At 35.5% G+C, this 25100-nt stretch overlaps 1 protein-coding gene across 6 annotated transcripts in view; it reads right to left on the bottom strand.

Moving 5' to 3' along the window:
• LOC137244225 (lysosome membrane protein 2) overlaps positions 1–25100 on the bottom strand; it is a 913474-nt gene that overhangs the window by 688346 nt on the left and 200028 nt on the right. For 4 of the 6 annotated variants that reach the window (XM_067772921.1, XM_067772915.1, XM_067772919.1 and 1 more), the window contains exon 2: positions 17101–17240. The exons of 1 other annotated variant lie outside the window; for it this stretch is intronic. In XM_067772921.1, the coding sequence (XP_067629022.1) occupies positions 17101–17159 (59 nt within the window). In that variant the 5' untranslated portion in view covers positions 17160–17240. Of the gene's footprint in view, positions 1–17100; positions 17241–23409; positions 23565–25100 lie in introns of those variants that run through there. One more of the 6 variants, XM_067772917.1, reaches the window with a different exon arrangement.

Here is a 25100-nt window from a genome sequence, read left to right as displayed (position 1 = left end):
CTAAGAAGATTCAGAGGAAAAGCAAAACTGCCATGGTAGAGCGATGGGCTGAGTCTTCTAAGAAGACAGGTAAAAGAAATTTTTAAGCTAGCAAAGACCGCGGAAAGCGAAGCATGTCGGGATGAGTACAGACATCTACTGAGGATCTACAAGCGTGAAATTTCCAAGGCCAAGAGAATCTCATGGAAAAGTTTCTGTACGGACATAGAGTGCTCCAGCGAGACAACACGATTGAGAAAAGTCCTATAAAAGGAAGATATAGTCCAGGGACTAATAAAGAAAGAGAGCGGGGAATGGTCACGTAATATTGAGGAATCCCGTGAGGTGCTTCTCGATACACATTTCCCATCGGGAGATGGTTTAGAAGAGCCAGCAGACAGCACTCACACTTCGATCACGGAACGGGTAGTGCCAGGCTTGGTGAACGATACCAAGATCGATTGGGCAGTGAAGACGTTTTCTAAGTTTAAATGGCCGGGCCCAGATGGTATATTTCCGGCCATGCTACAAGTTTCAAGTAGGGCGGTCGTGGAATGGCTTAAAATAATATTCGATGGGTGCATAAGACTGAATCATGTACCGCACTCTTGGAGAACTGCTCGTGTAGCTTTCCTACCAACAGCGGGAAAGATCGGTCACGTGTATGCCAAATATTATAGATCCATTAGCTTAACATCAATTCTGCTCAAAACTTTTGAGAGACTGATAGATGTGTACATAAAGTCCAACGTGGAAGAAAAGCTGCTCTCCACAACACAACATGCGTACACCAAAGGCAAGTCGGAAGACACCGCATTACATAGGGTAGTAATAAGCGTGGAGAAAGCCCTGGAATATAGGGAATATGCTCTAGGAGTTTTCTTAGACATTACCGGGGCTTTCAGTAATGCTTCTAAATGGGCGATTATGGGTGGTCTTAAAGTACATCCAGTCTTAACCAGATGGATCGGCTGCATGTTAAATTGCAGGAAGATTACATCACAATGGGGATTGACGAGGCCACGAAATCAGTGGGCAGGGGAACGCCGCAGGGAGGGGTGCTATCATCTCTGCTGTGGACGCTGGTCATCAACCAACTGCTCAGGCGATTCTTTGAGGGACCTGTAAAACTTACGGCTTACGCAGATGACGTTGCAATTGTCATAAGTGGAAAGTGCCTTCCAACGATTAGTTCTTTGATGGATCGGGCGCTTCGGGATTTTCATACCTGGGCATCTAATGTCGGGTTGAAAGTAAATGCGGAGGAGACGGATATGGTCTTGTTTACAAAGAGGTACAAGGTCCCAAATTGGACCAGGCCTAAGTTAGGAGGGGTGACCTTACAGGAGAAACCTTGCACAAAATATCTAGGAATCATCCTAGACAGTAAGCTCAACGTGGAGGAGAGCGTTAAGAAGGCTTCAACGGCACTCTATGCATGCAAAATAATGGTGGGGTGTACGTGGGGCTTATCGCCCTCTCTTTCTCATTGGGTTTTTACAGCGATTGTAAGCCCTATTCTATACTATGGAGTTCTTGTTTGGTGGAAAGCCACACAACAAAACATCATACCTCAAAAAATTAGAGGGGGTATGCAGACTATCGATGCTTAGCATCACGGGAGCCCTGAAAACAACCCCGACAGCTGCACTGTATGCCATTCTGCACATTCCACCTGTTGATCTGGAAGCAAAGAACATAGCATTAACAACTGCAACCATGCTCGGTGCCTCGGGGCAGCCTGAGCGCCGAACATATGGCCATAGTAATATAGCGTCATTAGGGTGGGCCTTAGCTATATGGGAGAAAAAAAAATATAGCGTACAGGGCATAGCACCTCCCCCCCCCCCCCAAAAGTTGCATTCGAGTATAATATTATGTTCTGCAAAAAATTTTGGCGATTGGATAATGGGAAGACGTGGCGCAACGAGGGTTAAGTTTGCAAGATTCATAAAAATTTTTTTAAAATCACAATATCTTCAGTACTATTAAGCCGATTTTCAAAACTTTTTTTGCATTGGATAGGTAATTGAATTACCTTTCATTTGAGGTACCACTGCTGTGGGTGCAAAACCGCGTATGTACAAAATTTCTTCTTCTGCGTAGTACATCCTTCTGCGAAGTTGCATTAGAGTATACATAATACATACACAGACATACATAAATATTCATAATCAGGAGCCATATGCAGGCATTGCATTGACACACAAACCTACATGTATGTAGCTCGCACAGCGGTAGCTGGCAGCTTGCAACTAATCTGCTACCAATTCGACACCACGCTTAAGTACTTTTTCTCCGTGCCGAACTTTGGTTTAGCCGAAGCCAAATCATGTTGCGAAACACCTGAACAGGTCGTCGGTAAAAAACTACTTAAGCGCGGCCAAAATGTAGGCATTTAAGCAGTAGTGAAATAAGTGATAAAGTGTTTAATAAAAATAAAAACTAAAAAGTGTTTAAAATTAGTGCAAGCTCCAAAGTGTCCAAAGAGATCAAAAATTGGGTACCATAGAGATCAAAAAATGTACCAAAAATCACTTTAGAGCTGCAAACTATATACAGACGTGATAATTATTTAGTTTATCAAGAAGTTTAAAGTGTGCTACCTCGTGTAATTTAAATAAGACAATTAAGATTTTGTTGCAACTTTTAATAACCTTTTTGACATTGCCCACGCTGATGCCCTACAACTAATTACGATTGAGGAAGATAAATTATTTCTTCTAAGCCAAAGGCAGGAAGGGAGACCCGGTTCAATGATTGGTTCAGATCGCGTCTTGTTGAAAAAAGAAAAGAGGAAACTCCTTCGCGAAGCTGTAGGAAAACGTAAAAGTGCCGAATATGTTGCTAACATCCATGGTAAGATATATAATTTAATACGGTTCGAGTTTGACGTTGTTTGGCGTAAAAATTTTAGTTTCACCATGTTTTTATTGTTTGTGTGAAGTGTGTTGCAAAAAGTATAAATTTTTTTCTTTTTGTTTTGTTGTTTAATAGGCGAGTATAAAAATCCCGAATGCACGTTAACTGAAGATAAAAGTAGTGAAAATGAGCAAGATGATGAAGATTTATCCAAAGATTTCGACGATTTGCCGGGTCCCAGTAAAGTAAAGAAAAGTCGGGCGCGAATCAACTTTATTACACCAGACGTTTACAAGGGGCGTGTATAATTTTAGAGCAAAAATTAGAGAGAGACCTTTTATATTTACCCTGCCGACATCACATTCTGGAAATAATTTTGCGGAGCATGTTTGAACAAAAAATGCAAGTGTCTTCTGGTCCTGGTGTTCAAATATTTCACAGATTTAAACAGAGTTGGCACAAAATAAATCAAATGAATTTCAAATGTGGTGTTGAGGATAACTATGTGAAAGATACACTTGTGGACGCATCAGAAATTATAGAATTCGCCTTGCAGAATCTCAATGAAAATCAACCACGAGGGGATTATAAAGAATTACTCCAGCTAGTTGCAGTTTTTCTTGGTGGTACGATATCCCAGTTCGTATTTCGGGCACCTGGAGCATTTCATCATGCCAGGTGGATGGCTAAGGCAATTTATTGCTTAAAAATATTTTTATTTCGGGAGGAGTTTAATTTAAGCAAATATGAGGAAGATGGAATTCGGGACATTTGTATATTCGTTGCAAAAGTTTATTTGAGAGCCTGGACAAGAGCACCCGTTTCTGCAGAAGCTCCGAGGCAAGATTTAGCTTTGATCAAGAACTTGTATGCTTACAGATACATAGATGAAAGGGCTAGTCAGGAACTGCTACGCAAATTTTGTAACGATTTATGGTATTTAACTGCAGAAGCTGCTGGATTTGCCTTTTTTGACCCACAAATCAACAATGACATAAAAAAACGTATGGTGACAGCTTTGAAAAATGTTAACGATACCGAGGAAAAAAAGTTGATAGAACCTTCACAGGATTATAGCCTATATTCCGACAAAAGTATTGAAGACTTCATTTCACAAAAAACCAAAACTTTCTTTAAAAGATTCGGTATACCAACAGATTTTTTAGCAAAAAATCCTGTAGAATGGAAAGATGAGTCGTCTTACAATATCGGATTAAACATAGTTAATAAAATAAATGTTGTTAAAGATACGGCAGAAAGAGCAGTAAAGCTTATGGAAGATTTTAATAACGTACTTTCAAAAAATGAGGAAGAAAAGCAATTTATTGTTCAAACTGTAGCTGCTTATAGGAAACTTTACCCTGACGCAAAAAAGTCGACACTTTTGCAATAAGAGCATTAATGTACTATGTGTAAATGCCTATATGTATAAAAAAATTTATGAACAAAATGAATTTATTAAACTCGCTATTCTTTTTCAAAATGCAAATACCTTTTCTTATAAATTTTAGAAATAAAATCGCTCATAAAATTACCACTGTAGTATTATTAATCTTGCAAACTTAACCCTCGTTGCGCCACGTCTTCGCCAAAATTTTTTGTAGAACATAATATTATACTCTAATGCAACTTTTGGGGGGGGTGTTATGCCCCATAGTTCAAAGTCAAAAAATAAGGCGCACCCTAAGCGTCATCTATCACAAGACGAACAGACTAACTGATTCCCTATCTGCGCTTCGAGGGAGATCTTAAGGCCACAATAGAGGTGCACAGATGATTCCAAATTAGAGGAAGGAAGAAGCAGCAAGTGGCTTAAGTCCTAGGAAGCTTCTAGTATTTGCCAAGAGGAAGGAGTTATTTTATAACATAGGTCCTGGTTTTTGATAGGGTTTTTCAGTTTGGTCGTTAAAACAAACTTCTGGTAACACTACGGACTCAATCAGTCTATATGAGGTCCTCATGGACCGGCCTGTCCAACCTAACCTAACTCTTTTGTTGATTTCAGAACCTGTAAATATTTTTTATCATAATGATGACAGTTGAATAACAAATTAAACTATTTAGTAGGTGATATAGTAGATGACGACACATCCCAACAATATTTCAATTACTTGTAACGGGACTTATCATTTTGATAGAGAAATCATAGCCATCTTCACCTTGCCAAAATATAATGGGATATTGCAGTGCATCATATGAGCGATGTGTTTCCTTAATTCGTTGTAATTGATTATTTCGACTACGTAAAACAATATCACTTGACTCGAAATTTTCTCCAACTACAACAATGGCAACTTCATCGATAGGAGATGCATTAAAACGTCCTACATGTTGGCACACAGGAGTTTTATCTGCTCTGATAACAATTTTGTGATCATCAGATGGCATCATATCCATTGCACTTTTAAATAATAAAATTAATCGATTGTGTTCGTGAAATGAGTTTTGTAATTTTTTTTATTTATTTATTTAATTTATTTAAAGTCGACGCAAACACAAAGCGGTCGACTGATTATTGTAATAGACAGATATACATGTAAATACAGAGCCATTCTTAAAATTAAAAAGTTTAAAAGAGGTACATAGAAAATTAGTATGTTATAAAAATTTGACATAACATTTTATAAGAAACAAGTAAGGAAGGCTACGTTCGGGTGTAACCGAAAATTACATACTCAGTTGAGAGCTATGGAGACAAAGTAAGGGAAAATCACCATGTAAAAAAATGAACACCTAGAGTAACCCTGGAATGTGTTTGTATGACATGTGCATCAAATGGAAGCTATTAAAGAGTATTCTAAGAGGGCCATAGTTCAATAGGTGGACGCCATTTAGGGATATCGCCATAAAGGTGGACCAGGGCTGACAATAGAATTTGTTTGTACGATATGGGTATCAAATGAAAGGTGTTAATGAGTATATAGTTCTATACGTGGACGCCTTTTCGAGATATCGCCATAAAGGTGGACCAGGGGTGACTCTAGAATTTGTTTGTACGATATGGGTATCAAATGAAATGTGTTCATGAGTATTTTAAAAGGGAGTGGGCCTTAGTTCTATAGGTGGACGCCTTTTCGAGATATCGCCATAAAGGTGGACCAGGGGTGACTCTAGAATTTGTTTGTAGGATATGGGTATCAAATGAAGGGTGTTAATAAGTATTTTAAAAGGGAGTGGGTCTTAGTTCTATAGGTGGACGCCTTTTCGAGATATCGCCATAAAGGTGGACCAGGGCTGACTCTAGAATTTGTTTGTACGATATGGGTATCAAATGAAAGGTGTTAATGAGTATATAGTTCTATAGGTGGACGCCTTTTCGAGATATCGCCATAAAGGTGGACCAGGGGTGACTCTAGAATTTGTTTGTACGATATGGCTATCAAATGAAAGGTGCTAATGAGTATTTTAAAAGGGAGTGGGCCTTAGTTCTATAGGTGGACCCCTTTTCGAGATATCGCCATAAAGGTGGACCAGGGCTGACTCTAGAATTTGTTTGTACGATATGGGTATCAAATGAAGGGTGTTAATGAGTATTTTTAAAGGGAGTGGGCCTTAGTTCTATAGGCGGACGCCTTTTCGGGATATATTTATAAAGGTGGACCAGGGGTGACTCTATAATGTGTTTGTACGATATGGGTATCAAATTAAAGGTATTGATGAGGGTTTTAAAAGGGAGTGGTGGTAGTTGTATATGTGAAGGCTTTTCGAGATATCGACAAAAATGTGGACCAGGGTGGCCCAGACCATAATCTGTCGGGTACCGCTAATTTATTTATATATGTAATACCACGAAAAGTATTCCAGCCAAGATTCCAAGGGCTTTTGATTTCGCCCTGCAGAACTTTCTCATTTTCTTCTACTTAATATGGTAGGTGTCACACCCATTTTACAAAGTTTTTTCTAAAGTTATATTTTGCGTCAATAAACCAATCCAATTACCATGTTTCATCTCTTTTTTCATATTTGGTATAGAACTATGGAATGTTTTTCATTTTTCGTAATTTTCGATATCGGAAAAGTGGGCGTGGTCACAGTCGAATATCGGCCATTTTTTATACCAATACAAAGTGAGTTCAGATAATTACGTGAACTGAGTTTAGTAAAGTTATATTGATTTTTGCTCAAGTTATCGTGTTAACGGCCGAGCGGAAGGACAGACGGTCGACTGTGTATAAAAAATGGGCGTGGCTTCAACCGATTTCGCCCTTTTCACAGAAAAAGTTATCGTCCTAGAATCTAAGCCCCTACCAAATTTCACAAGGATTGGTAAATTTTGTTCGACTTATGGCATTAAAAGTATCCTAGACAAATTAAACGAAAAAGGGCGGAGCCACGCCCATTTTGAAATTTTCTTTTATTTTTATATTTTTTTGCACCATATCATTACTGGAGTTGAATGTTGACATCATTTACTTATATACTGTAAAGATATTCACTTTTTTTTTTAAATTTGACTTAAAAAAAAAAAAATTTTAAAAGTGGGCGTGGTCGGTTGTCGTTCTCCGCTTTTGCCAATTTTTATTAAGCATGCATATAGTAATACGAGTAACGTTTTTGCCAAATTTCATAATGATATCTTCAACGACTGCCAATTACAGCTTGCTTTTTGGTCAAGTTATCGTGTTAACGGCCGAGCGGAAGGACAGACGGTCGACTGTGTATAAAAACTGGGCGTGGCTTCAACCGATTTCGCCCTTTTCACAGAAAAAGTTATCGTCCTAGAATCTAAGCCCCTACCAAATTTCACAAGGATTGGTAAATTTTGTTCGAATTATGGCATTAAAAGTATCCTAGACAAATTAAATGAAAAAGGGCGGAGCCACGCCCATTTTGAAATTTTCTTTTATTTTTATATTTTGTTGCACAATATCATTACTGGAGTTGAATGTTGACATAATTTACTTATATAGTGTAAAGATATTAACTTTTTTTTTTTAAATTTGACTTAAAAAAAAATTTTTTTTTAAAGTGGGCGTGGTCGGTGGTCGTTCTCCGCTTTTGCTAATTTTTATTAAGCATACATATAGTAATACGAGTAACGTTCCTGCCAAATTTCATAATGATATCTTCAACGACTGCCAAATTACAGCTTGCAAAACTTCTAAACGACCTTCTTTTAAAAGTGGGCGGTGCCACGCCCATTGTCCAACATTTTACTAGTTTTCTATTCCGCGTCATAAGTTCAACTCACCTACCAAGTTTCATCGCTTTATCCGTCTTTGGTAATGAATTATCGCACTTCTTCGATTTTTCGAAATTTTCGATATCGGCGAAGTGGGCGTGGTTATAGTCTGATATCGTTCATAATAGCGATCTGAGATGAGTGCCCAGGAACCTACATACCAAATTTCATCAAGATACCTCAAAATTTACTCAAATTATAGTGCTAACGGACGGACGGACGGACATGGCTCAATCAAATTTTTTTTCGATACTGATGATTTTGATATATGGAAGTCTATATCTATATCGATTCCTTTATACCTGTACAACCAACCGTTATCCAATCAAAGTTAATATACTCTGTGAGCTCTGCTCAAATGAGTATAAAAATAAAATTAAAATATCAGGCTAAACCTAATAGTATAGCAGTATGTAAAGCGGCAAACGAACATTCAAAGCCAATGCAGTTATACAAATCATTGTAACGCGAGCACCAATGACGCAGCGGACTGTTTCTAGCAAAATTTTGCCGGCATAGAAGTAAATGAAAAGGCACAAAATATCTGGAGGCCCTAGCCGGAACCGCAAAATTTAGTTGACTGATTAGTTCAGGGGAGTCAATCACGCCAATGATGAGCTTGTGAATGAACATTGTAGTTATTGAAACCACGTTTTTATTTTATAGTAAAACTTTAAATTATATTTTTTAAAAAAGCCTAAAAGTATGCGTCAAATTCTTTCTTTATTTTTTTACAACAATGCAAATTTTTGAAAATTGAAAATCAATATTGAAACTTAAAATATTGATAATACATTTACATACAAAGTTCAAAGTAACTAAAATACAAAGTTAAATAAAAATAATAAGAACCCTACATTACTCCCCCTTCAAGAAAATTTATCATTAAACAAATTGAATGTAACTCTCTTTTTATGTAAATTCTTGGTGTTGTTTGTGTCTGTTGTCTCAATTATTGCAGGTTTTAGTCTATCAATAGGAATAGTTTTAATATTATTATCTATTTCAAGTTTAAAACATTTTTGGTCTTTTTCCACAATTTTGTAAGGTCCTTCATATGGTTGTTGTAATGAATGTTTATTAATGACACGAACGAATGCAAATTTACAAGTTTGAAGATCTTTGGGAACATAAATTCCTGTATCAGCATCTTTATGATGACTTAAATTTGATCTAACATTTCGAAAATGTTCACGTAAATTACTTAAAACTTCAGTTGATGAGAAATTTTTGGCACAACAAGTTCCCCTGGCAAACGTAAATTCTGACCGAAAACCATTTCCGCTGGTGTAGCCGAAATATCTTCTTTGTAAATAGATCGCAAACCAAGTAATATGACAGGTAACTCGTCATACCAATAATTTGTGTCCTCTCTAGCTATTATAGTAGTCTTTAATTGTCTATGAAACCTTTCAACCATACCATTTCCTTGAGGGTGATATGCGGATGTTGTAATTCGGTGACTACTAAGTAATTTAGTTAACTCTGAAAACAATTTCGATGTAAATTGGCTACCTTGATCAGTTGTTATCTTTAATGGAACTCCAAACCGAGAAATATATTCTCTAAAAAACTTATTTGCAATTGTAGATGCTGAAATATCTTTTAATGCATATGCCTCAGGCCAACGGGTAAATCTTTCAATAATCGTTAAAATATAGCGATGTCCTTTTGAAATAGGTAATGGTCCTACTATATCTAAATGAATGTGTTCAAATCTATCCTTGGGAATTTGAATTTTGACAATAGGGGATTTTGTATGACGATAAACTTTAGACTTTTGACAATTAAGACACTCTTTTGACCAAATATTAATATCCTTATTCATATTAGGCCAATAATATTTTTTAACTATGAGCCGTCGTGTAGCTCTTGTACCCGGATGTGCTATTCCATGTAAAATATCAAATACTGTCTTTCGCAAATTACTCGGTACAAATGGCCTAGTAGTTTCTCCTGAAATTTCACACCAAATATTAAAATTTAAAATAGGAATATTAATTAACTTTAAATTTAGAGATTGAGAATCAGATACAAGTTTATTTAAGTCATCATCTTTTTGTTGTTCAGTTTGTAAAATTTTAAAATTCAGTTCTGTATTATATATTGCATTAACCTCAAATGCTCTAGATAGCGTATCTGCTACAACATTGGATTCTCCTTTAATGTATTGTATGTCATCAGTAAATTGTGCTATAAATTCCAAGTGTCTCGTTTGCCTAGGACTTCGTTCTGTTTTGTCATGTTTCTTACTTACTTTGTTAATTAGATCATTAATTTTGTTTGTAAGTTCTGCTAGTTTTGGAATGTATCTATGATAATAATTTACCATACCAATAAATTTCTGTGTCTGCTTAACTGATTTTGGACGTTCGAAATTGCGAATAGCTGATACCTTTTCATCAGAAGGTCGAATACCTGTTTCAGAAATGTTATTTTATAAAAACTCAATACTTGGTACACCAAAAGTACATTTACTTGTTTTAATGTTTAAACCGTACTCTGTAAGGCGTTGAAGAAGGATAGGTAAATCTGTTAAATGTTGTTCTTCGTCTTTACTTGCAATAAGTAAGTCGTCGATGTAAGCATATACAAAAGCTAAGTCACCTACTACCTCATTTATGAATCTTTGAAAGGTTTGTGAAGAATTTCTAAGTCCGAAAGGCATTCTCATGAATTCAAACATACCGAAAGGAGTTGCAGTTTTATAAATATCTTCTTCAGCCATAGGAATTTGGTGATATGCCCTAACTAAACCTAATTTTTAAAATATATTTTTGTTATGAAGGTTCATATTAAAATCCTGAATGTGAGGTAAGGGATAACGATCGGGAGCAGTTACAATATTCAATCTTCTAAAATCACCACATGGACGCCAATCATTCAACTCTTTTTTAGGTACAAGGTGAAGTGGTGATGCTATTGAAGAATTTGAAGGCCGACAAATGCCTGTTTTAACTAAGAAATCAAACTCCGTTTTCGCGACTTTGTATTTTACCAGATCTAAGCGCCTGGGCTTAGAAAATGTAAGACTACCTTCTGTTACAAGTCGATGTACTGTTGTATGTTTAACAGGTTTAGTATAATCTGGCTCTGAAATAAGTGACTGAAACTCTTTTAATAATTTTGTAAATTTATTGTCAACCACAAATAATTTAGGTAATGGAATATCACAAAAGTAGGATACTGTATTAACTGAGAGATTGGTTAATGGATCTACTAAACGTTTATGTTTAATGTCTATAAGAAGACCATATTTACAAAGAAAGTCAGCGCCAATTATTGGCTTGGCTATATCCGCAATCAAAAATGTAAAGGGAAATTCACGTCGTAAACCTAAATTTACGTTTAAAAGCCTTTTCCCGTAAGTGGCAATTGCTGAGCCATTAGCTGCAGCGAGAATTAAAAAAAATTTTGTTTGTTTTCTCTATCAAAAATAAATAAGCAACGCGTCGAAAATTCTAAATTTCCGTTGTTCGCCGCTGCAACAACGGAAGAATTTAGTTTGTTGAATCTTTGTTTTTGTTATAAGAACAAGATTGTTCACAACTTCTGGAATTATTTCCAAATTTGTAGTGAAATCTACACAACCAATTCGGATTATTACGCGAGTTAGAACGATGGCTAAAAGAATTTCTAAAATTATTCCTAGAATTAGAACGTGACCTAGATTTATTCCTATACACTTCTGTTTTAATTTCTGCTAATTCCAAAGAAAGTTTCTGAAAACTTTCACACATTAAAGAAGTGGTTTTAACTAGATTTTCAATAACTGAATTTTGAGCTTTTGTATCTGATATTGTATTTACTGAGAAAACTTCTTTTTTATTCATAACTTCAAAAATGTTATCCGCTAATTTTACTAATTAATTAATATTATTAGAACTTGAGCTAGCCAAAATTGCATTTAAATTTTTGGGAAGTTTTCTCAACCAAATTCTCTTTAAAATTTTTTCACTAAAATTTGAACCAGCTAACAACATTAATGACCGATAAAATTCAGAGGGCTTGCGATCACCCATTTCAGAATCATTTAAGATTTTATCAAGCTTTGAATTTTCACTAAGAGAATGTCGTTCTATTAAAACTTTTTTGAGTTCACTAAACTTGTTAGTGAGGGGATGGTTTTGGATAAAATCTAAAATTGTTACTATTACGTCTTGTGTAAGTGCTGTTATAATATGTTCGTATTTGGTATTCTCTTGAGTTATATTTTTGGTGCTAAATTGTGTTTCAGCGTATATAAACCACGCTTCTGGACAACTAGTCCAAAATTGTGGAAGTTTGACTGATGTTGCTGAAATTTCGTTTTGAGTGTAATTATCATACTGATTTGCAATATTTTGTTGTAAAGTGTCATTTGGTGTATTTATAAATGAATCATTTAGATTATTAGAAAGTGTAGATGTTTGTATTATGTTTTAGTGAAAGAAACATTATTGAATTAAATGAAAAGAGAGTTCACTAACAAAACAGTAAAATTAACTAGTAATTCTATGAAAAGAGAGTTTACAATAATAATAATAAAAATATATCTATATTTTAGTATACATACATAAAAGGTGATATTTTTATTCAAATACTTGCGAATATTTAGTTTGTTGCCGTTACTGATACTTATGCAATGGCTTTTGGTTGTCCTATACTATTGAATAATGCATTCGCATTTGATTCTTCTGTGGAGAAGCGTAAGAAGATTAAGCCGCTGATGATGATTTTTGTGCTTCAACTTGTTGCTCGTTGCTAGCGCTTATATTTAATTGGTAGTCTGGATCTTGATCAATATCGGTGTTAATATTATTGGACCGGGGGTGATTTTGATCGTAATGGCGTTTACGAATACTGCGTGTGGCACCTATTACGTTCGACGAAGCGACTTTTATTTGTAGCACTAGTGGAGTTTTATATTGATTTTTGATATACAATTACTGTTGCAGTTAGCTTGATTTAATGTTGTTCGCATGTGTTTCATAAATTTTAGAAGAAAGAACATATCAAACTTCAGAACTACGGTTAAAATACACCAAAAGTTAGATATTTTATGCGCTTATTATTTCTTTGCTTCCAGTCCTCAGATGGGCTCGTGAATGTTCTTTTAAATTTTCGCAACTCAATGTTGAATATTTCAATTGTACTTCACTTTTAGGTTAAAACACTAAACAAGAATGACGAGAAACTAGCTCAAATTCTGCAACTTCATTTGATGAAAAACGATTGTAAAATTTTACGCGATTACGCGCTATTAACGCTCGTGAGCTATTTAAAAGTCTGGCTGATCGCCGATGTAGTTATTGAAACCACGTTTTTATTTTATAGTAAAACTTTAAATTATATTTTTTAAAAAAGCCTAAAAGTATGCGTCAAATTCTTTCTTTATTTTTTTACAACAATGAAAATTTTTGAAAATTGAAAATCAATATTGAAACTTAAAATATTGATAATACATTTAAAAATTACCAAGTTTAAAGCAACTAAAATACAAAGTTAAATAAAAATAATAAGAACCCTACAAACATAACGCCAAGTAATACTCTACGATTCTCTAGAGATGGCAAATTAATTAGAAGAAGCCTATTCCTGTATGGTGGAAGATGAGTACTTGATTCCCAGTTGAGACCTCGTAATGCAAAAATTAAAAACCGTCTCTGGACCGACTCAATCCGATCAATATGGATTTGATAGATTGGAGACCAAACACATGAACAGTACTCAAGAATTGGACGTACCAGCGAGGTATAAAGGATCTTTGTGAAATAAGGGTCATCAAACTCTTTAGCCCAACGTTTGATAAAACCTAATACACTAGTTGCTTTGTTTATAGTGGTTGAAATATGTGTGGTAAAACTTAATTTCGGATCAAAAATAATACCTAGATCAGTTACAACAGATATCCGCTCCAAAGGGTTGCCGTTAAGTATATAAGATGGAAGGACAGGCTTCACACGGTGAAAATTTATTTGCTTACATTTAGAGCAATTCAAAAAAAGTAAATTTGCAGTACACCAGCTTTGAAATGAGTCAAGATCGGCCTGAAGCTGATTAAAACAGAACAAGTGTGAAGGCAGATATGTGTAACAAAGTTTTACTTCATCTGCGTACATAAAACCTCTAGAATGTTAGATAACCTTTGGTAAGTCGTTAATGAACAGGGTAAAGAGTAATGGACCCAAAAGGCTACCCTGGAGCACGCCCGAAGTTACATCAAATGACTCTGAAAGATTGTTGTTGAATAAAACTCGTTGAGTCCTATATTTAAGATAACTTGAAATCCAACTTAGTAAAGGCGCTGGAAAGCCCAGAAGATCAAGTTTGTGAACTAAGAGCTCGTGATTAACAGAGTAAAATGCTTTACTAAAGTCGTTGTAAATTACATCTGTTTGTTTGCAATCTAAAAAACCATTCATAAGAAAAGACGTAAATTCAAGCAAGTTGGTAGTTGTTGATTTCCATGCACAAAACCATATTGACAAGGTGATATTAAAGAGCTACACAAGTATTGAAGCTGGTATGTAATTATCTGCTCAAAAGTTTTAGGGATAGCTGAGATCTTAGCTATGCCTCTGTAGTTCTCAATATTAGACCTGCTACGTTTTTTATGCAAAGATATAATAAACGATTGTTTCCAAATATATGGGAATGATGCGGATTCCAGATGCAGTTTAAATAATTTAAAGATAGGCTCAGATAAGCTGACAGCACAGTACTTAAGTACACAACTGGGAACACCATCTGGATCCGGTGAAGAGATCGGTTTCAATGCAAGAAGATTATTAAGAACAGTATCTTTATCAATAAATGGGTTTAAAATATTATTAGAACTTTCCAAGCAATATGGATAAACATTAGACTGGACACATTGGGATAAAAAGGTTGATTTAAAGAATTCAGCAAATAAATCTGCGATTTCGTGATCAGAATTTGCGTTTTTGCACCCATAAGGAAAAGTAGATGGGAAACCCGAAGTTTTTCTTTTGGAATTAACAAATCTGTAGAAATGTTTCGGATTATTAGTAAATTGGAATTTGCAGCATGATAAGTAACCTTTATAACACTGGTGGACTGGTGGTTAAGACGATGAAAATTGGAGCGCGCCACTAAATATTTCGAAAAATCAATAGCTTTAACAGATCTTTTGAAACGCTTATAGAGTCTAGATTTAATATTATCAAGTCTTAATAGTTGCCTTGAGCACCAAGGTGGTTTACCAGTGGTGCTACTGGAATAACGAAGAGGGACACAGCTTTCAAAGAAAGCGTCAAGAGAGCTATAAAACAAGAAGTTCGGTGTGTACATCGTCTGTACATGCATAAAGACTCGACCAGTCATAGGCAGAAATCAATTTGTTGACTAGTACTATCTCAAGCGTAGGATGAAGAGGGTCTTCAGGAAGGGAGAATGGGGGAGTTCGGCGGTATATACGAGCAGCAGATAAACAATCTAAAATTGTGCAAAGCAAGCTTTACTGCTATGAATTCAATTTCATTTGTGGTCTCCAATAGCAGCAACTCAGATGAAAGTGTCGAGTCAACAGCACTAAGGACACCACCTGCTCTAGATCCCCGATCACGCCGATAAACTACATATTTACGTGAAAAGAGTTCAGAGTTAAAATTATCAGCTTTTAACCAGGTTTCAGTAAAAGCTATAACTTGAGAAGTAAAAATAAAACTATTCAGAAAAAAGGTACTTAATTTCGATCTAAGGCCGCGAACATTTTGGTAGGTGATGGTTATTTTTTCACTGCTTCCGCAGAGTTTTTTGCAGCTCCTGCGGCGTTACGTTTTTTTGTAAACAAATGCATAACTGAATGTTTCGGCCAGAATATATGTTCAAGAAATCTATCAAAATAAGCGTCTGGCTCTGATATTTTAAATGATGAAATATCCCTACAATAACTAAAATTAAATTTATACACGCCTATTTTAATAGGTTGTGAAATGTCACCACCTGTGTTGGTAGAACTGGAAGCAGCATTGTCATTAATGGTTGTTATATCATTAACCGCAGTAATTTCAACTTGAGTGTTAGCAGCAACATTTAATGTTGCATTATCGTGAGAAAACTTGTTTACAGCCATTAGCATTCGTGTTGACTTTATCAGCGGCGGCATTTGCAGTTTTTGCAGTTTTATTGGCAATGTCTTTAGCATTAAAGTTAACTGAACTGTTATTAGCAGTCGATCAATTAGCAGTATCAGCAGCATTAGCAGTATCGGCAGAACTGGCGTTAGCTACAGTAGATTTAGATTTATTAACAGTTACAGCTGGAGCCGCGAGCTGTTGGGCATAAGACATATTACTCTTTTCATTATCAGAGTTAGCAGTAAAAGCAATGTAGACGATGGCCCACAGCCCACAGTTATTTACAGCAGAATTAACACTTGCAAAAACTGGTGATCGGTCGAAAAAATGGTATTGCACACACTGTTGAACGGGGAGAACAAGAGACGGCGACAACGACACATGTGTAAGCGCGCAACTATTAATATCACTGCGCAATGTTTTCGCAGCATTGAGAGAGCTGACAACTCTTGACGGTTTTGTTGATACCATCAGTCGTCTCATCCACATAGCACATAGCCTTTGTTGTTTTTGTGAAAATTAGCTTTTGATTTAACATGAATGTTAATATCATTTTTTATTTCTGCAATTTGTTCAGTCAAAAGTTTAAGAATCACATCAATTGCAAGCAAGGCAGATTCTAGGCCAAATTTATGTGACGCCAAGACGGTGTCATATGCCTTACAAAGCTTGTCATAGGCATTTAAGCAATCCGTGCTCAAGTAACTGAGATGCCGGTTCTTAGCTAGCAATTCTACATCGTATGTAGACATGTTGCCTTCACAGCATGTACGATGGAAGAATTTTTTATAAAAGCCACCGCATGGCACAATTAGAGTCTCACTTCGGCCAAAACTCTTATCGCACTTAGCACAGAAACTATCCATTGCACCAATATTGGCAGAAAAAACAGAAAACCAAATAAAGTTTGCAGAGCGATAACACAACACGTCTGTACGGCACGACTTTCGGCAAAAAAAAAAAATAATAATAATGAATAATTTTCCAACTATTGACCTTTTCACTGAATTGTTATGTGCACAACGTATATTGATTTCTTGTGGAGAATCGCCCATAAAATAAATTTGCAAAAACGTGTAGTCGCTCTCTGGCAGTGGTAACAAAGAACCTGCTGTGTCATATATTTGAACTTGTATCTGTAAATGGAAAAAATGTATTGTAAAAATATATAAACTGCATATACTATTATAAACTTTAAAGGTTGGCATGAAAATTTCCCGAACTACTTTTGTTGCTCCAAATGATGTAATTTGGAAGCAGTCGTTGTATTGCTGAATATTCTTTAAAAAGTGTAGGGAAACTGTTACTATTCCTGAAACCAATAAGTACAATGACTCTGGAGGTGGAAGCAATGGTATTAATTTCACCTTTCCATTTGCGCAACACAATCCATTGGCTTAATTTCTGCCTTCTTATAGGAGGCATATTTAGTAAGACACAAACACACAATACTTTTAACTTAATAGAAATTTGTCGCTTTTAGATTTAGAAGTATTATAGATGAATAGCAAAGAGACGTTTACATATCAAGTGAAATTTTACAAAACTTGTTTTTGTGTAGGTATTCACTAAAAACCTTTGAAATATAAATGGGCGCGATTTATTTTTGTTCAAAAAATTACACTTTTTTGATTTTAAAATAATTCAATATAGATAAGCACAGATTTCATAAATTACTTACAAATTTTAATACGAAAATTTAAGAAAAGTAACTGTATTCTAAAAGAATACATTTAGGGATGCCATGAAAAATATTAAAAATGGACACTCAGTTACTTTGCCTTTACGATCAGCATACTCGTACAAATTAGCATAAAAAATATATTGAAGAATTAAATCTCCTTAGTGCACAAACTCTAACATATGCCACAAACATACAAAAAAATAGAATTTTATTTAAGAATTTTAAAGAAATGTTTAAAACTTTTTACAAAAAACTATTTTTCAAGAGACGTATGCATTCTTAACCATTTAATGTTGCATTAGCTTGGCAACACGCATAAATATTTATCAAGCTGATACGAAATGAAAATATCTACATGCATACATTCATACATACCTATAAACCTACGCCCGAAGTTAAAAACCGCAGCGAATGCAATGTACGTACATATGTACCTAGGTACATATGTGTCGCATCATGCCTCACTCAAAAGCAATTTGCACAAAATTTTTAGGTAAAAACTTTACTTTTGTTTAAACAATTTTGCTGATATAAGAAAGGAATCAAGTAATTTTTTATACAAAACGAAGGCAAATATTTTAAAGTTTTATGGCAAAGACGAAATATTCCAATCGATCCATCCATTTTGAATTTGTAGCTGTGTAAACAAAAATTTTATGATATTTTACTACAAAAATTGAGTTTTTAGACCTTTTTAGGCAATTTTTAAAATTCTTCTCTCCGTCAGATCGATTCCCGTACCTCAAAGAATATTCTAAAAAAATAATTAGCGAAATGGATCCAACCGTTCTCGAGATTCGAGCTTATTCCACAATTCAGGGACTTATTTTTATATTATAGATTATTATTTTATGCGCAGTGTTGATAAATCGTGTCGTGCCGTGTCGTTTATAATGTGTAAGTACTTTGAAAAAATAGTGTCCGTGCTGGTGTCGTGTCGGTGTCGGTCAATGTGAAAACGCCCAAACAGGTACACAGAGATAAAAGTCGCCTAAGCGGTTAAGCGCCAACTAATGATCATCATATTGTTACGAATATTATATAATGAAGTCTTTTGTATGGCAACCTAAACTAAACGGCTGTGCATGCTAGCGTAATCCTGGTGCTAAGCTCGCCGGATCGGGGTAGGTCTTGCCGCACTTATTGAAGTTACCTGACTACCTACAAAACGAAATATCATGCACTTTGACTAAAAAAACGGACCACAAAACACTACTCCTACAACCACTTATTCACTAAAACGGACGGACCAGATCGGACGTGGATAATTCCTCTGATCAACGCTGCCTTCTCCCCTGTTCTTCTCTTCCCTGCCCAACCATCATGAGATACTTACGCATAACCATCCCAACCAACTCAGTAAATCTAAGGTTAAGGCCATCTCACGATTAAGGAAAACGTTACACTAACATTTCAGACTCTTAAACAGTTTAATTCATTTACTAATAAGTATCGTGTAAGGCATGTTAGATGATCTAAAACTACCCTTTATGTAAGTATATTCATATAATTTTTATGTTACATACTAGTCGTTAGCTTAATTGTTTTCGCAAGAAAATTTGACTCTTTCAGGTCAGCCTAATGTCATATAATTATACTCAATTGAGCAGCGCTCACAGAGTATATTAACTTTGATTGGATAACGGTTGGTAGACTTCCATATATCAAAATGATCTGGGCGAAAAAAGAAATTCATTTAGCCATGTGCGCCCGTCCGTCCGCCCGTAAACACGATAACTTGAGTAAATTTTGAGGTATCTTGATAAAATTTGGTATGTAGGTTTCTGGGCGCTCATCTCACATCGCTATTTAAAATGAACAATATCGGACTATAACCACGCCCACTTTTTCGATATCGAAAATTTCGAAAAACCGAAAAAGTGCGATAATTCATTACCAAAGACGGATAAAGCGATGAAACTTTATAGCTGAGTTGAACTTATGACGCAGAATAGAAAATCAGTAAAATTTGGACAATGGGCGTGGCACCACCCACTTTTAAAAGAAGGTAATTTTAAAGTTTTGCAAGCTGAAATTTGGCAGCCGTTGAAGATATCATTATGAAATTTGGCAGGAACGTTACTCCTATTACTATATGTATGCTTAATAAAAATTATCAAAATCGGGGAACGACCACGCCCACTTAAAAAACAAAAAAATTTTTAGTCAAATTTTACCAAAAAATGTAATATCTTTACAGTATATAAGTAAATTATGTCAACATTCAACTCCAGTAATGATATGGTGCAACAAAATGCAAAAATAAAAGAAAATTTTAAAGTGGGCGTGGCTCCGCCCTGCCATAAGTCGAACAAAAATTAACCAATCCTTGTCAAATTTGGTAGGGGCTTAGTTTCTGGGACGATAACTTATTCCTGTGAAAAAGGACGAAATCGGTTGAAGCCACGTCCAGTTTTTATACACAGTCGAACGTCTGTCCTTCCGCTAGGCCGTTAACACGATAACTTGAGCAAAAATCGATATATCTTTACTAAACTCAGTTCACGACTTATCTGAACTCACTTTGTATTGGTATAAAAAATGGCCCAAATCCGACTATGACCACGCCCACTTTTTCGATATAGAAAATTACCAAATCATTCAAGGTTCGAATCGAGCTCAAGGCCAGAACAATAATTTTTTTCTAATGATAATTATTATGATGATAATCCATTTCGAAGGGTGGATCTATCTGCGTAGCTATGGCAGGTTGTCTGAAAAATTTTCTACTTACTATTCCAAAAACAAAATACAATTTTTCAAATTTAGAAAAATTAAAAAATAACAATAATTATCATTAGAAAAAAGTTATTGTTCTGGCCTTGAGCTCGATTCGAACCTTGAATGATTTATCAATAGGCCGATAAAAACAAAAACAATTGTTAATAAACCATGAGCACTGGGGAATGTCAAACAAAGTAATTGACAATATACAAAAATCCAGCATTATCAGTGATTTGCACCAGATGGCGCAACACTGAATAAATATAGTTGGTAAAAAGGAATAGAAGTAGCAAATTTGCCAGTCAAACAAACAACCGCTGTATAGCTAAATGGTTAGCGCAGCATGCCTAAAGCGTACTGATGATGAAGGCTTAGCACCCTTCGAAATGGATCTATCTGCGCAGCTATGGCAGGTTGTCTGAAAAATTTTCTACTTACTATTCCAAAAACAAAATAAAATTTTTCAAATTTAGAAAAATTAAAAAATAACAATAATTATCATTAGAAAAAAATTATTGTTCTGGCCTTGAGCTCGATTCGAACCTTGAATGATTTATCAATAGGCCGATAAAAACAAAAACAATTGAAAATTACCAAAGACGAAAAAAATGCCATAATTCTATACCAAATACGAAAAAAGGGATGAAACATGGTATTTTGGATTGGTTTATTGACGAAAAATATAACTTTAGAAAAAAACTTTGTGAAATGGGTGTGACACCTACCATATTAAGTAGAATGAAATGAAAAAGTTCTGCAGGGCGAAATAAAAAACCCTTGAAATCTTGACAGGAATACTGTTCGTGGTATTACATATAAATAAATTAGCGGTATCCAACAGATGATGTTCTGGGTCACCCTGGTCCACATTTTGGTCAATATCTGGAAAACGCCTTCACATATACAACTACCACCACTCCCTTTTAAAAGCCTCATTAATACCTTTAATTTGATACCCATATCGTTCAAACACATTCTAGAGTCACCCCTGGTCCACCTTTATGGCGATATATCGAAAAGGCGTCCACCTATAGAACTAAGCCCCACGCTCTTTTAAAATACTCATTAAAACCTTTCATTTGATACCTATATCGTACAAACACATTCTAGAGTCACCCCTGGTCCACCTTTATGGCGATATATCGAAAAGGGGACCACCTATAGAACTAAGCCCCACGCCCTTTTAAAATACTCATTAAAACCTTTCATTTGATACCGATATCGTACAAACATATTCCAAAGTCACCCCTGGTCCACCTTTATGGCGATATATCAAAAAGGCGTCCACCTATAGAACTAAGCCCCACGCTCTTTTGAAATACTAATTAAAACCTTTCATTTGATACCTATATCGTACAAACACATTCTAGAGTCACCCCTGATCCACCTTTATGGCGATATAACGAAAAGGGGTCCACCGATAGAACTAAGCCCAAGCCCTTTTAAAATACTCATTAAAATCTTTCATTTGATACCCATATCGTACAAACATATTCTAGAGTCACCCCTGGTCCACCTTTATGGCGATATATCGAAAAGGCGTCCACCTATAGAACTAAGCCCCATGCCCTTTTAAAATACTCATTAAAACCTTTCATTTGATACCCATATCGTACAAACATATTCCAAAGTCACCCCTGGTCCACCTTTATGGCGATATATCAAAAAGGCGTCCACCTATAGAACTAAGCCCCACGCCCTTTTAAAATAATCATTAAAACCTTTCATTTGATACCCATATCGTACAAACACATTCTAGAGTCACCCCTGGTCCACCTTTATGGCGATATATCGAAAAGGCGTCCACATATAGAACTAAGCCCCACGCCCTTTGAAAATACTCATTAAAACCTTTCATTTCATACCCATATCGTACAAACATATTCTAGAGTCACCCCTGGTCCAATTTTAAGGCGATATCTCGAAAAGGCGACCACATATAGAACTATGTCCCACTCCCTTTTAAAAAGACTCATTAACACCTTTCATTTGATACGCATATCGTACAAACAAAGTCTAGAGTCACCCCTGGTCCACCTTTATGGCGATATCTCGAAAAGGCGACCACCTATACCACTACCCCCACTCCCTTTTAAAACCCTCATTAATACCTTTAATTTGATTCCCATGACCTACAAAAACATTCTAGAGTCACCCATGGTCCACCTTATGGCGATATCTCGAAACGGCGTCCACCTATGGAACTAAGGATCACTCCCTTTTAAAATACTCATTAACACCTTTCATTTGATACCCATATCGTACAAACAAATTCTAGAGTAAACCCTGATCCACCTTTATGGCGATATCCCTAAATGGCGTGCACCTATAGAACTATGGCCCACTCCCTCATAAATACTCTTTAAATTCATTTGATGCACATGTCATACAAACACATTCCAGGGTTACCCTCGGTTAATTTTCCTACATGGTTATTTTCCCTTATGTTGTCACCATAGCTCTCAACTGAGTATGTAATGTTCGGTTACACCCGAACTTAGCCTTCCTTACTTGTTTTTGAATGAAAATGTTACTATATATGTATGTCTACCGTTTTTAACATGAATCGGAGTAATTATGTAAGTATTAAAATAAAAACCACTAGGTAGTGGAGAAGCAAAAGAAATAAAATTCATCCATGGTTTTCATCCTAATCGGTCAATTGAAAAAAAATAAATGTCAGAAGAGTAGCTGGACTCATAAAAGAAAGAGATGAGCAAGAAATCAAATTACCTAGAAGGTAAGGAGAATTAAAAGCTATCGTGCTCCAAGACTTACGAGACCGCCAACAAAAAATCAGTCAAGCTACTCTTTTACATAAACCAAAATGAAAGATGAGCGAAAAATCAATCCATACGTTAGATATTAAGAGTAATTTAATAAGAGTATATACTTACATCGCATTTTCTCGATCAGATGCAGCAGGCGCCTGTTGTTGTAGTTGATCGACGAACATAAGCTGTATGTGTAAAACGTAGTTTTTTTTTCTGGAATGGAATTTTTCACTCACCTACCTAACACACTTTGCCATACTTAGCAAATTATTAATGAATGAACGTGGTTATACATATTTAACTGATTTACTACTTTTCTTCTTAATTTAAAGATTTTTGTTTTTGCACTTTAAGAAAAAATCTCTCTCGAAACTCTTATATTGCTATTTACACATTTTTCTAACGCTATTAATATGACCAAAAATTAATTCTGAATTTATGCAGGGAAATGAATATTCGGTGTGAAGGAATTTTAACACAATTAACTTGTAATTGACTAATATTTATAGGAAAACAGTTTTTCCTTCTTAGGTCGTTATCAAACTTAAATCAATTATCTTCCTTCTTTATCTACTGTGCAGATCAGCCCTCTTAATTCCGGGTGAAGTCCTTGCGCCGCCGGGACTAGAATTAAGTAACACTTTAATTGGTATTGGATGATAACTTTGTTAGGTCCACTTTCGAATTCGCAGCAAGCTGTTCTGCTAGAAAATCTGAGTGGCTCAATTCCTAAAGGAAGGATGTATATTTTTCCAAATGGCTCGTCCGAAGTACCAAAAAAAATGTGACTGCTTTATTACAAGGCGTATGGCTAGGTTTGTTTAGCTAATCTAGTCGTATCTCTCGGGCTAGTTTCTTGTAAAAAAGTTATCTGCGTGGTTGTCGAAAATTTGCACAAATACTTTATTCGCGTTATCTAACTATGCTTTCACGCGTTAAAATCTTTGCAAAAAAGAACAAACGTTTGTCACAACTAGCGATGGTTTCGGATCGTTTTCAGAACGCGTGTCGACTCTTCAGCAGCTCCACCAGAAAGAAAAAGTAAAAAGCAACTCCGCACACGCCTGTTAGTCTCCTTTTCAGTTGACATTCTTTTATGAATGGTCTTTCTGCAATATCGTAAATTGATCAGGGTGACCAGCTGTAATGTAACAAATTAATAAAATAATGTTTTGACTTTGGAAGTCTGATCAGTATTAATTTTATTAAAGAAATTCATTACTATTTATACAAAAGTTCTTAACCTATGCATATATACATACTTACATTAATATTTACATACTAAAGGTGCATGACTCAATAGTGAGGAATGCTTGTCAGCAAATTATTGACCTACATATTGTCAATATGATTCCCGCTTGAGCAGTTCGGTACGGCCCATTATTGCATTAGGTGACTTAGTGAAAGCGAATGAACTTATGGTAGTTACCTGGGTCAATGAACGAGCGTTTGTAATGTTAAGCGTGTTTGAAATGGGGTGAATTCCACGCGATACTACACCATCGGCCTTTTAAGTTAGCGTATATAAATTTATGCTTAACTATAGACGGTCACTCCAATGTCGCTGTGATAAGTTGTTTCATTTTTCGTTGAATGACCCAGTCAACTTAGTTTGTTACCAAATAATTTTTGCATTCAGTTGTAATTTATGTCATAGTGGTAACTTGATATTATAAGTTTATATGTTTTCTTTTTGCTTTTATTCGTTTGCATTTGCTTTACATACCATGCCCGTTATGCTCATGCTCGCTTTTTCATAATAAGCTAACTTTTTCTATTTTTTTTTTTGTGAATTAATGGTAACTGGATACCAA

This window comes from Eurosta solidaginis, chromosome 3 (genome assembly GCF_040869045.1).
Source record: "Eurosta solidaginis isolate ZX-2024a chromosome 3, ASM4086904v1, whole genome shotgun sequence".
In the NCBI taxonomy this organism is placed as follows: Eukaryota; Metazoa; Arthropoda; class Insecta; order Diptera; family Tephritidae; genus Eurosta; species Eurosta solidaginis.
This window is presented reverse-complemented; position numbering and strand designations above follow the sequence as displayed.